The sequence below is a fragment of the Portunus trituberculatus genome, chromosome 20 (genome assembly GCF_017591435.1).
Source record: "Portunus trituberculatus isolate SZX2019 chromosome 20, ASM1759143v1, whole genome shotgun sequence".
In the NCBI taxonomy this organism is placed as follows: domain Eukaryota; kingdom Metazoa; phylum Arthropoda; class Malacostraca; order Decapoda; family Portunidae; genus Portunus; species Portunus trituberculatus.
Genome location: NC_059274.1, coordinates 13,418,852 through 13,433,719, shown reverse-complemented (window position 1 = coordinate 13,433,719; position 14,868 = coordinate 13,418,852). Strand labels below are relative to the sequence as shown.

Below are 14,868 nucleotides of genomic sequence, written 5' to 3'. Positions count from 1 at the left end.
CAACAATGTTCTCCCATCTTACGTGACTCATTTGCAATATAGTGATCTTTCTTGTAATAGCAGATCTACATTCAGAAAGAAGTGGGAGCTACCAAGAACAGATCCTTTGAAGCTGTTAGTGGTAATCCGTGATATGGTGGGCACTGATAACGCAGCTCTTTCAAATGTAGTCCTTAATTCAAAAGCTTTATGGGAGCTTGAACGACTAATATGCACAATCAAACAAGAAACGAGAGAAATTTCCACATCGGAAAAAGATTAGGAAGGCGGTGAAGTCTTAACCAATACAAAATTATCGCGAATTGGAGACTTTAATTCAGCTGCGGACTCCAGCAGTACCCACTAATAAACTATAGAAATCTGAGATAACCGAAATATACCAGTTTGCCAGATGAACCCTACATACAGATTTTAGCACACGAAAACGAAACTCCTGTCCATAAGAAAAACAATTACAACCATATTGTAATTACGTGGGAATAAGTGTGTAAGATTAGAAACGTCTGTCTGTCACTCACTCAAGAGGTATGAGTTAGCAGTACCCTTAGAAGAGCCAGTAGTTTTGATGTAACAGGGATAAGACATAAGAGTCAGACTACCGTCATATATGACCTAACAAAAAAGAATCTCCACACATGGGATTCTACGGTCATTTAGATACAAGCCTGGATCAAGATTAAGGATACGAACATGACAGAAGTACATAACAAGTCTGTGAAGCTGATATCGAAAACCACGAGTCTCAATCCAATGAGAAAGCTTACAAAGCACCAACTGTAACAATTTCTTTCAATAACAAATGCGTGTCCCAGAAAATGAGAAAGATAAGTCATCCACGTAAATCCGCGAATTCCTTCAGGAAAGAGGCCCATAACTCTGTTAATAGCTCTCCTGTAACACACATTCTGCAAGTGCATGTGGCCAGAACGCTCTCTAACCCGCACCCGTAAAAATCAATAAGATGAAAGCTGTAAAAGTACGGAATTGGGAGAGGGATTACGTATTATAGCAATCCCCAAGTAAAACAAGTAAAAAGAAAATTCGCTGGTATTCTAAATCAAGTTAAAAAGAGCTTTAGCAAAAGAAACCACATATTTCAAGCTAAAAGAGCAAAATAAAAAGCTGTCTTTCCCCTGCAACGAATCATGACACTGAGATAATGACATCTGGAACTCTGAGAAAGAAAACTGCACTATATGATTCATCTCCATGAGAAACAAAAATAATACCATTAAATTCCTTTTTGGTGATAGTATTGTGACACAGGTTTGGTGAGATATTTCCTATTTACTCATTGATAAAATGATCTGGAAATGTGACTGCAGCCATCTTAGAATCATATACCGTTGTTACTGAGATGAAATATGACAGAAAATTTCCCTTTAATTTCATGGAGTCTGTTGAACATCTGTGTGAGTGAATTTTGATAGTGTTTGAGGAGATATAGCCATGCTAAGATAATTACTATGCCTCTATATATATATATATATATATATATATATATATATATATATATATATATATATATATATATATATATATATATATATATATATATATATATATATATATATATATATATATATATATATATATATATATATATATATTAGTTCAGCGTGAACTCGTTCCTATCTGAAATCTTGTAATAAATGAGAAGTGTAAAAGGGCAGAGTAGTGGATAACTAGTGCATGAGTGGATAAAACAATCAGTTTGGTGAAGTTCATAGGTTGATAATATAGTGGATGACAGGACACAACCCTGGAAAAAATAACAGTGGCCAACTATATTCCATATTGCAGCAATAGAACGCTTGAGAAAAATTGACATGAAATTGCAACGCGAAGGATACAAACGATAGAAAGGTAGCTTGGAAATTGAAGCTTCGTGTCAGACTCCTATCAAAGGCTTTTGGTATGTCTAAGGGTAACAATGAAAGATTCACCAAAATTCCTAGAGGAGAAATGATTGAATGATATGAAATGTTAAGGCACCGCATCATCGCAGTCATATGGCACCACTGAAAAATATTCCAAGCAACTAAAATGTTAGGTAAAAATATTGGTGATTATAACAAAACTGTAGTATGGTTAAAACGTAACAAATATGGCTAAAAATGCGATTTTATAAAAGAAAATGTAATTAATGAGCGAAAAGTGAAGTGCTAGTATTTGAATGTATTAATTTCAAGTGAAGGAATACTGCGTGTAAAACATCGTTAGGATGATTCATTCAAATTTGTATTTTTAACAAAGATTTGAGGGAAGAGTAGAGATAGATGAGATAGATGGTAATTGTATCATAGGTTGAATTTGACGGGGAATAGGAATGAAGAAAAAGTTATTGGAGGAATTTTTGGCTATGTCCCATAAGTCAAGAAGGAATTAAAACCAGACAGCTTTTGAGATAGAAAAAATGATGAACAAATATCTGGCCGGAAAGTCTGCTTATATCTGACATTTCTCTCTCTCTCTCTCTCTCTCTCTCTCTCTCTCTCTCTCTCTCTCTCTCTCTCTCTCTCTCCCTCTCTGAGCAGAAATAGGTTTAGATATCCAATACAGAACATTTGTTACTAGGAGAGATCTATAATAAAAATGTGTCAGATATTCGCAGATAACATTGGAGAGAAAGAGAGAGAGAGAGAGAGAGAGAGAGAGAGAGAGAGAGAGAGAGAGAGAGAGAGAGAGAGAGAGAGAGAGAGAGAGAGAGAGAGAGAGAGAGAGAGAGAGAGAGAGAGAGAGAGAGAGAGAGAGAGAGAGAGGAGGGGGTAGGTGGGAGAAGGAGCTTGGAAATGCAATAATTCTAAGTTGCATGCATGTTATGTCACGTACCACATTACTAACACGCAACAGCAGTTTTTTTAATCTACCAGGGGCCAACCACAGAACTCGAGTCGTCTTGAAAGAGCCAATCCCAAGGCGACGTGGTCCGCGCAGCATTAGTAGCCGCACTGGTCTAGAGTGTTAATAATGTTGTGTCAAAGCTCTGCCAGCCACTTGTCTCGTGCACCACACCCTTGCTGTATTAATCATCGCTTCATATTAGGTATACTATTGTCTATTACGATGTATTTCGAAAGCAAATGTAAGTTGTAAAAAAATATGTGACTTGGAAATAGTGTTTAAACCTGAGGATAAAAGAAAATTTCGTATGGCATTGTACCAGTGACGGATCATGGATAAAAATTTTGGGATGTTAACCTGAATTCCTGTATCCTTCGAGATTAGTGGCGAGCTTTATCATCTTGGATTCAATTTAAGAAAATAGCATTCTTGAAGGCCTTTTTTAAAGCTATATGCAATTAGAGCTAATCTTATATAATAAGACCAGTAATAATTTTTTGATATGACTGAATGATCAAATTACCTTTTTCTCAATAAGGGCAAATGATAACATTTTCATAAAGCCTTGTTACAATATTGTTCCGTACCTACTTATTACCTTGCACCAAGTCTATTGCTATCCACTCACAATTAACAAAAATTAGGGTGATAGCCTCACCCCCCTTTTGATCCTCCACTGCATTTTACGTTTGTTCAGTGCTCTAAGATTATGCAATTTGCTGTTTTACACTCAGCTTGAGGAAGATTACAATTGAATCATATACTTGGTAGCATCATGAACAGTATTTCTGGTTCACCTTCGTGCCATAATGATTTGGTCTCGAAATATTAATTGGTTCTCATTATTTGATTCAGGACACACTTGCTGTTGGTGATGTTCAGCATACTAAACTATCTAACAACACTTTAGTCACTTCCTCATTATCTCACATATTTTTTGGTGCTTATTGATAGCTCGATCAGTGAAAAAGATAAAAAGAAATACGGGCAGTGATAAACAAACAACGGATCTACGCTTGCCATTGTTAGCATAACTAGCTCCTATGAAAAGAGTCCCCGTGTCACTTGAGAAACAACTAAACAAATCCAGAGAAGAAGTAGAATGTGCTAAGAAACTTTGCATGGGTACTGGAAATTGTTTTTAGTCCACCGCGCTTTTGCGGTATGCATTCAGCTCCTTCCGCACCCATGGGTAGGTAGGGGTCTCAGCATAAGAGAAATCATGTATGTGTGTGTGTGTGTGTGTGTGTGTGTGTGTGTGTGTGTGTGTGTGTGTGTGTGTGTGTGTGTGTAAATCATGATTATCTATTCATTTATCTAATACATTTTTTTACGTGACTCTTCAGAATCGTTTGTGGCAATCAGCAGTAAAAAGTACATGGTCATGCAGAAGTCTTTCCTTGTGTTGGCAGTGCACATGTTGTTTGCCTGCTATGTACCAATGGTGACATCACTTCCATTCGTGGGTGAGTTGTAACTGCGTACGTATTTCATTGTGCGTTGATTAAAGGTAAACATTTCTCTCTAATTGTGATTTGCACACATATTCATCCAATATCCTTACTTAACATGCCCATATCCATTTAATTCATACAAACTCATCTACCAAAGGCGCATGTTCGCAGAGAGTGAACGACGGCCCCCGCATGATGCATTCCACTCGCAGATTAAAGCTTTCCTAATGATTTATGAAAGATAATACGTAATCCACCATTTGTTAGAGTAATTACAGGAATGCTGTTATGATATACAGAAATGGCCATGAACATTTTTTGCAACCTTTTATTTCCTTTCACCACCTTCGTAGATGAATTCATGATAGTATCCACCTATGCCAGTGCAATTATCGATGGTGTTGCATGCCATCACAATTCAAATCTTCTCTTCCTTATTCTTTCTTTTTTTTATTTCTCCCAATCATTCCATAGCCTAACGCTGTAACAATCACATGTGTTGTGCTCTCACTATCTGTAGACGCCTTCTCTTTATTTTTTTCTCTGTCAACATATATTGGAAACAATTTTAAAGTCCACGTAACACTCATCATTATATATCTTTATTGCCGCCTCTTCTGCATATATTTCACTTTGCAGGAAAAAATTAATACAAAGCACTTAGAGCGGCAAGAATAAGGTCCACTGAAGAGTAAGTGGCCCGTGATCTGTTCTGGCAGTGTAGCAAAGATTCAACGTGATTTATGGGACCCACGTAGATAATTAATGGAGAATTACAGAATACGACTGTCGTGAAGCTAACTTGGACATAACGTCACCATAATCCAAACAAACAAGTAAAGAAAAAAGTACCAAAGATCATAACAAGTCAATGAATAGGCGAATAAATAGAATAGCAAGTTCTTAGGGTCAGTAGCCAGAAACGCACAAATAATGAGTGCAAGCTGCAGAAATTAAGGTTTAGGAAAGAAATGTAAAGGAACTGGTTCTCTAATAGAGTGGTTGATGAATGGAATGTACTCATCGCCGGAATGTTGCAGCTCTTCCTATCTTTTATCGCTGTTTTCATGCTAACTGCTCTACTGATCTTGCTAACTATATGCCTCCCCTCCTGTGGTCTCGTTGCACAAGACTTTCTACTTCCTCTCATCTCTATTCTATCCAACTTTCTAACGCAAGAGTTAACCAGTTCTCTCAATCATTCATACCTTTCACTGGTAAACTCTGGAACTCTCTACCTGCTTCTGTATTTTCATCTTCTTACGACATGATTTCTTTTAAGAGGAAGGTTTCAAGACATTTGTCCCTATTTTTTGGCTAATTCCTTTAAAATATTTTGGGGAATCTGCAGTTTCAGTGGGCCTTTTTTTCTTTTTTAATGTTTTGTTGCCCTTGGCAGGTCTCCCTCTTGCATAAAAGAAATCACATTCTTAGTGCAGTAGGGAGAGCTTTCAAGGAAGATGAGAATGATAGGTGGAATTAGGTAGCTTTGTTCACACAGGGACTGCCACGTATAGGCCTGGCGACCTCTTGCAGCTTCTTTCATGAATTTTTCTTATGTTCAACTGTTCTTAACAACAAATAAATAGAAAGCCTAAGAACACATCATGGTACAACCAGGTGTCAATAATGAATGCGAAAATTATTCCGCGACATTATTTTTAATAAGCATTCACAGACCAGTGGACCAACCATATCGAGATGATACTGAAGAAGTATAAAGAAAATACACCATAATAAAGAATAAACAAATGCATGACAGGCCGCCTTCCATCTCTCATCACTTTCACATATTCTATCATTTTCAGTTTTTTTTTTCTCACATATATCTCTTTTTCACCCTGTTTAACGTAATACACACACACACACACACACACACACACACACACACACACACACACACACACACACACACACACACACACACACATCTATTAACAGGAAGTGACGGTGATGAACGCTGGGTGGCCGAGGCGTTTGACGTGGTGTTGAAGGAGACGTATATATCTAACTGTTCTCTGATCTTTATCAAGGACGTTATGTCTTCTTATTCTTATCAGGTAAGAGCATGTATATATGTATATATATATATATATATATATATATATATATATATATATATATATATATATATATATATATATATATATATATATATATAGAGAGAGAGAGAGAGAGAGAGAGAGAGAGAGAGAGAGAGAGAGAGAGAGAGAGAGAGAGAGAGAGTCCTATCTATTTATTGATATAAAGATAAATTTATTGTTTGGTTAGGTATTACGAACGTATGTGGCAGCCACAAGGATAGTCGGGGATGTGGTCTTTGAGGTGGGAGACAACGGAACGTTTGGTGTGAATTTCACTGTAATCGAAGCCGTGGCTCATGCTCGTCAGGTGGGTGTACAATTACGATTATTTCCTATTGGTCTTCCTCATCACTATAAAATAAAGGTTAGCAAACAGAAGAAATACAAGACAAAGGACGTCCTTTACACACAAGAAGTCAAATTAAATTAAGAAGATTATCTTTCAGTGCGTGAAAAAGTAGTTATCGCCCTTATCCTACCATATATATATATATATATATATATATATATATATATATATATATATATATATATATATATATATATATATATATATATATATATATATATATATATATATATATATATATCTCTCTCTCTCTCTCTCTCTCTCTCTCTCTCTCTCTCTCTCTCTCTATCTATCTATCTATCTTTCTTTTCCCAGAAACATTCCGTTCTCATAGAGTGAGAATCAAGCTTAATATTTCATATGAATAACTTACGTAATACATAGGAATTTTTTTTTTATTTTCAGTTTATTACTTGTTAATATTATCGAATTTGTCACCTACTACATGCACACCAGATGCGGCTGATGTCTTGGTGTGCATTGGTGGTTGTCTTCAGCGACAACCCGACCTTCCTGTCTGTTTTCGCGGAGATGGCTGATGAAGGTCGGCTGATGGTGTGGGAAACACGACTCTTAGTAATCACCAGGCTTGCTTTGTCGAACCTTGAAAACCTGATGCAGAATTACTGGACCTTCTCCATGATGAACACAATGTTCATGAAAATAAAGGAAACAACTGGGGTAAATCAGTAAGTATTGGATTGGATAATATAATTGAATTAATAGGAAGAGTTTTATTGAATACAGCATGTGGATACCAGTCCTTTTAAGATAGACACATACTCTGTTTAGAACTTTTAGATGATTTATTATTATAGAAACCATGGACATAGTTGTGAAAATGACAAGGAAATTTCCTTATAAACCCACATCCAAAGAAGTATCGATACAGTGAGATTGAACGACTTTCACACTGGACAAGCCGGTAGTCTCGGCATGACTTTTTTTCAGACTTTGCTGTACGCGGCCATGAACAACACCGAATACACTTAAGAAACAAAAATGACAGTTATATTTTTTCACTTTATTACAGTTGCCAATTATACGTGCACATGCCATACAGTCCCGCAGGACCACAGGTGGTGCAATCAGCAAGTTTGAAGTCTGGCCACACTTTGGTCAGTATTAAAGAAAGGACACTTTTCCCTGAAAAGTTCAACAAGTAAGTAAAATCATCATCTTCATTATCGTCGTCATAATCACCATAATATATGTAGACATGAGAAGATAACAAAAGGGAAGTTGGAAGATCGGTTTCCGTTTACCTCTCATTTAGTTAGGATAGTTAGGTCTATGCGTCTGTGTGGGTCTGCAGCGCTGGACATCAACACTTTGGAAACAAACACAGAAAAAAAAAAAATTATATATATATATATATATATATATATATATATATATATATATAATTTTTAACTAATTTCCTTACAGTTTTTATGGTATGAAGATAAACCTAACGTGGATTCCTACGAGGCCATACTGGCAGCCGGTGAAGCAGCCAGGACCAAACGGCACTGAAGTAATATCGTTTACAGGGAGAGAATATCGCCTCATGCAGAACTTTGCACCGATTTTCAACTTTACGTTGAATCCTCTCCCTTGGGAGGGGTGGCCACCGGTAAACTTGATTACTTCTACACACACACACACACACACACACACACACACACACACACACACACACACACACTTATGTATGTATGATTGAATGATTGATTTAAACCAAGGGCCCGCAACATCGCGGTCATTTGGCGCGGTTACCAAAGTTGTGTAGAGCCAAATAGCAGACAATTAATAATTACAATAATAATAGTAATAATGATGATAATAATAATAATAATAATAATAATAATAATAATAATAATAATAAATGATGACGATTAAAAATCCATCAAAATAAAGCAAGACGAAACGTGTATGGAAGGGCGGGCATTTTTGTACTTCTGCATTTCAGGTGATGAAGCGTTTGAGGACTCGTGAAGCATTCCTTTGGCCTGCTAACCTGCCAATATTGCCACACATGCTGAAGGTGTATGATTTCAGTTTTTTTCTGGAGCGATCCACTTTGGCCTTCACGATGGCTAAGCCATCCACCAAACCAAGCTGGGAGAGCCTTTATCGTCCTCTCCATATCGAGGTGTGGGGCCTCATTCTGCCTACTGTTATTGTGGTGTTTATTGTCCTCATGGTGGTAAGTGGTAACTCTCATCAATGGTACTGCTGCAGTACACACATATTCTGTAATTTGTTGTTTATAGTTTATCCAAGGTATCATATATCATGATATGTTGTGATATGTATATTAAGATGTTTACTTTGTTCCTTTGCAGTTGATTATGAATAACTACTGAACAATATCATATGGAAGGGAGTAGGATGTCTATAAAATTATCAGTCATACATAATTTCTTTAGAAAAAAAGTTATCATTCCTATATAGTTCTAAAAAGATTCATGTTATTACCAAGTACAATTGAAAAATGAATGGCTAGCTTACAGTATTTCACAATAGCTCCTGCACGCCACAAAAACAGGTATATAACATATTTCAAGCGTCTCTTGTTTAGAAATCTCCAGCACTCTCGAACGATGAGACCTGACTCATTTGTTGAAGGGCGCAAGAGATAATGGCCATTATATGGATGTGATGCGTTTTACGTTCATTTCTAGGCTGTGAATGGACATTTTAAGTTGCAACGCAAAACAACAGCGTGTAATAAAAACTTGTTCACTGCCTTTCATGTCAAGATCATTGTTTTCCAAGGAACTCTTCCCAGCATACACCACTATGAAATTATATAATAATACAAATAATAGTAATAGTAATGATAACAGTATAATGATAATTATAACAATAATAATAATAATGATAATAATGTTTTTATTATTATTATCATTATTACTATTATTATTATTATTATTATTATTATTATTATTATTATTATTATTATTATTATTATTATCATCATCATTATTATTATCATTGTTATCATTATTATTATTATTTTATCATTCTTGTTATCAATATTATTATTATTATTATTATTATTATTATTATTATTATTATTATTATTATTATTATTATTATTAATATTATCATCATTATTACCATTATTATTATTATAATTATTATTATAATTTTTATTATTATTATTATTATTATTATTATTATTATTATTATTATTATTATTATTATTATTAATATTATTATCATTATACTATTATTATTACTATTACAATTATTTGTATTATTATATGATTTCATAGTGGTGTATGCTGGGGAGAGTTCCTTGGAAAACAATGATCTTGACATGAAAGGCAGTGAACAAGTTTTTATTACACGCTGTGGTTTTGCGTCGTAGTTTGAGCCAAGAAGCAACTAATCTTCAATCCTGTTTGCCTATCTGCTGTCTGTTACCAGTATCTTTTAAAGAGAGCGACCTTTATCACACACCGATATTTTTCTTTCATTAAGGGTTTTATGATATTGAAAAAAAGCTGGACATGATAAGTAGTACAAAAAATTGCAGTGTCTGAAATTTCATGTATTATCTCGATTAATCTTTTGTCAATTTGAACTTTGATTGAGTGCATTTGTCCATCTAGTGATCAAGAAATCAATCAAGTTAGCATTAAAAAAAAAAATAAAGGAAATACAGGAAAGGAAACTACAACCTGCCGTGCGGAGGGCAGCGTCAGATCCAGACGATAGACAGGCTGGATGAATCACTGACGAATCAACAATGCGACAAGATCATAAGCCCAACTGGCCAATCCAATCAATGATAATGTTGTTTCTAAAAAAAGGTAGATGCCTGACAGTGGTTTAAGATGTTTGCTGGATCCATAGCAAGCGCCAAACATCTCTTAGTTCCACACTATGTACAACTGCTGCAGCACGCCATCCTCCTGCGAACAAACGCAGTCACTTTCCTTATCAATAATGTAACCTCTCAAAAATTACAAGTATTTTTTTCATAGGACTGGTGGTTACTATAAGCATTTATTCAAGCAGATGCAAGTTTTATAATATAAAACTTGCATCTGCTTGAATAAATGCTTATAGTAACGCCTTTTTTAAATCCAAATAAATACAGATCTAACACAAGGAACACAATATTATTGTGTTCCTTGTGATAGATCGCTTCTTCATCGATACAGCTAGCAGCAGTGGTGATTGATGATGGCGTAAGGCTAAATTAAAATACATTTCGGCACAAACATAAAGTTACGAAGATTTATTTTGTTGATTTTACCACTGATTTTACTACAAATATAGGTGTGCCTTGGGGTGCGAGCGTCTCGCATTACAGATAATTCCGGTTACGAGCACAAAATACTCGGAAAGTTCATCTCGGTATACGAACATTCGTTAGGGTTACGAGTAACGCTGTGATTAATAAACCCAAGTGGCCACACACACACACACACACACACACACACACACACACACACACACACACACACACACACACACACACACACACATACACTTTATTAAAAAAAAGTCTGAGCAATGAGTACATTTTTTTAATATTTTCTTTCTTTCACACACACACACACACACACACACACACACACACACACACACACACACACACACACACACACACACACACACACACACACACACACACACACACACACACACACACACACACACACACACACATATATATATATATATATATATATATATATATATATATATATATATATATATATATATATATATATATATATATATATATATACACACACACACACACACACACACACACACACACACACACACACACACACACACACACACTGAGTTTCCACTTTAATAGTTGATAGAGTACGAGAGAGAGGAATGGATTGACTGTATTTATTTGGATTTAAAAAAGGCGTTTGATAAAGTCTCATTTGAAAGACTACTGTGGAAGTTAGAGGAGAAGGGTGGCTTAAAAGGAAGCACATTGAGATGGATGGAAAAACATTTGAGGGGGAGAGAAATAAGGACGGTAGTTAAAGATATGAAGTCCAAGTGGAGAGCAGTAGAAAGCGGAGTACCACAGGGGTCAGTATTGGCGCCAATACTTTTTCTCATATATATAAATGACATGCCAGAGGGAGTGACAGCTACATAAATCTGTTTGCGGATGATGCGAAACTGTGCAGAGTTATAAAGCAAAACGAGGATTGTGAAATACTGCAGGAAGACCTAAATAAGATCTGGAAATGGAGTAAAAAGTGGGAGATGGAATTCAATGTGGACAAAAGCCATGTCATGGAAATGGGAAAGAGTGAAAGACGACCAGTGGAAATCTATAAGATGGGAGATGGAGTAGAACTAGAGAAAGTAAAAAAAGGAAAAGGACTTGGGAGTGACGATGAAAGAAAACAATCAACCGGTAAGCCATATTGATAGAATTTTCAGAGACATATAATTTGCTAAGGAATATTGGATTAGCATTTCACTACATGGACAAAGAAATAATGATGAAAATTATAAGTACTATAATAAGACCCAGATTGGAATATGCAGGAGTTGTGTGGACCCCCAATAAAAAGAAACACATAAGGAAGTTGGAGAGACTACAAAAAATGGCTACAAGAATGGTTCCAGAATTTGAAGGGATGACATATGAGGAGAGACTAAAGGCTATGGATCTACCAACCCTGGAATAGAGAAGGGAGAGAGGGGATCTGATACAAGTTTATAAATTGATGAACGGAATGGATCAAGTGGATAATGAAAAACTGATCCTAAGAGATGAATATGACATTTGAAGCACAAGATCGCATAGTAAAAAACTGAGGAAGGGAAGATGTCTGAGAGATGTTAAAAAATATAGTTTCCCACAAAGATGTGTTGAGACTTGGAACAGTTTGAGTGAGGAAGTCGTGCCAGCAAAGAGTGTGCATAGCTATAAAGAAAAATTGGATATGTCGTGATCCGAGCTGTTGCACGACGTTGCACAAATTCTCTATCTACTGGCTATAAATAGTCAAAGTTGTTTTTTTTATCTTTAATTAACAAAAATAATATCTATACATAAGATATTCGATACGGGGCCGACAAGTAACAATCACAACTCTTTCTGTTGCCTTCTCCACTGCAATTACTACAATTTCTCTTACAAACATCCTTAAGAATTACATTAATCTCGTACATATTCTCGCATCAAAACGGATTTCACTTCAAACATCATCCACTATATCTTCATAACGTATTACAACATCTGAACACGGTGCTTTATTTATCAGTAAATCTCATATGTAGTACGTACAATATTACCCCTTTTTCCCAGCTACCCGTATATAAGAATGACCTTTACTTGGTACATGAATGCAAGCAACCACGTGACGTACCACCAAATATATTACCATACACATATAATTACCAGACTCCGTTCAACAAAATGACAACGTAACACCACCGAAATATAATGACAAATATTGATATTTCCACACAAGTGACTTTCCACAAGTAATTCTCTTGGTACCCATACATGGAACCACGTTAACTTCGTACACAATTACACACTAGTAAATATGTTATGTAACTTATTCGTCAGAGTAACACACATGCACATACGTAGGTAGCCGTATACAAATTCCCTTACTTATAGATGAAAACGCAAGTATATAACGACGTCATTATGAACCAAAGTACAAACACATAAACCATAATAAACTAATACCACATAATACCTAAACCTCCTATCATGATTCCTCCTCCATTCTAATTTACCTCAAAAGACTGCATTGCAACTTATAGTTCCACTTACTGGTTGTATATGAAGTACAAAACGCCGAGGGTGGCCCGCTTAGAGCCGCGGTTGTCCTCTCTGCTTCCTCTCTCCTCTCTCTCTGCCCCAATCCTCTACAATTTCCCTACAGGAACTTATGGGGGCGTGTCTTGACCCACACAACACGCCCCTCAGAATGTACCGTTCACCAATCAAGTACAAGCTCACGTGAACTCCACGTGTGGTATGAGCAACATCCAAGAACGACAACAACACCACAGAATATTTACCTGACCTGGGCTATATATATCTGCTCGGGCTGTCCTGGGTCAACTGGCCTGGGTCATTAAATGTTTCCTTTTGACCTTCCTGCTCTTCCTAGTCTCTTTTATGGCTGGATACGGCTACACACCGCATACTGGCGAACTATCATATACATCCATATTTCTTTATTTCTTGTTTCTTCATATTTCTCATATTTCACTTATGATGTGGGCGGGCATCTGACAGATAAGTGTAGATATGGAGACGGGGCCACACGAGCGTAAAGCCCAGGCCCTGTAAAACTACAACTAGGTAAATACACACACACACACACACACCCGAAAGCATACACACACACACACACACACACACACACACACACACACACACACACACACACACACACACACACACACACACACACACATCTCCCCTCCATCCTGTTATAACCTCTCTCTCTCTCTCTCTCTCTCTCTCTCTCTCTCTCTCTCAACCACACACACACACACACACACACACACACACACACACACACACACACACAACCTTCAAGCCACCAAAACTTTATTTTTCGTACAGTGTAAGTGTTTCTTTAGCGATATAGCGAGGATCCACTATATATATATATATATATATATATATATATATATATATATATATATATATATATATATATATATATATATATATATATATATATATATATATATATATATATATATATATATATATATATATATATATATATATATATATATATATATATATATATATATATATTATCTTTGTTAGTTGTTAGAAAATTACTTTAATTTTCCATAAAATACCATGTTAATTGATTTTCATTTGGGTATTTATCGGGCGTGGAAAAGATTAATTGGATTTTCATTATTTCAAATGGGGAAATTTGTTTATAAATACGAGTGTTACAGGATACGAGCTACGTTATGGAACGAATCAAACTGGTAACCTTACACTTTCAGATGAATCAGACTGGAAAAGAGAAGGGACCTGGTGCATGGCTAGTAATGAAGCAGGTACTTGGAACCCTGCTGGACGAAGCCATCCCCGGAGAGCTGCCACTACGAAGTACCACGAGAGTGGTGCTGACGGCCTGGCTCCTTTTCTCCTTCATAGTGG

General features: G+C 36.0%; 1 protein-coding gene across 1 annotated transcript in view; it reads left to right on the top strand.

The window, feature by feature from the left end:
• The first annotated feature begins 4,032 nt into the window (after positions 1–4,032).
• The window catches only part of LOC123506645, an 18,509-nt gene continuing 7,673 nt past the window's right edge, over positions 4,033–14,868 (top strand). The window contains exons 1-8 of the mRNA XM_045258893.1: positions 4,033–4,036; positions 4,191–4,306; positions 6,570–6,689; positions 7,188–7,420; positions 7,765–7,893; positions 8,160–8,346; positions 8,683–8,919; positions 14,712–14,868. The exon at positions 14,712–14,868 is cut by the window's right edge and continues 97 nt beyond it. Coding sequence (XP_045114828.1) covers positions 4,033–4,036; positions 4,191–4,306; positions 6,570–6,689; positions 7,188–7,420; positions 7,765–7,893; positions 8,160–8,346; positions 8,683–8,919; positions 14,712–14,868 — 1,183 coding nt within the window. The remainder of the gene's footprint in view (positions 4,037–4,190; positions 4,307–6,569; positions 6,690–7,187; positions 7,421–7,764; positions 7,894–8,159; positions 8,347–8,682; positions 8,920–14,711) is intronic.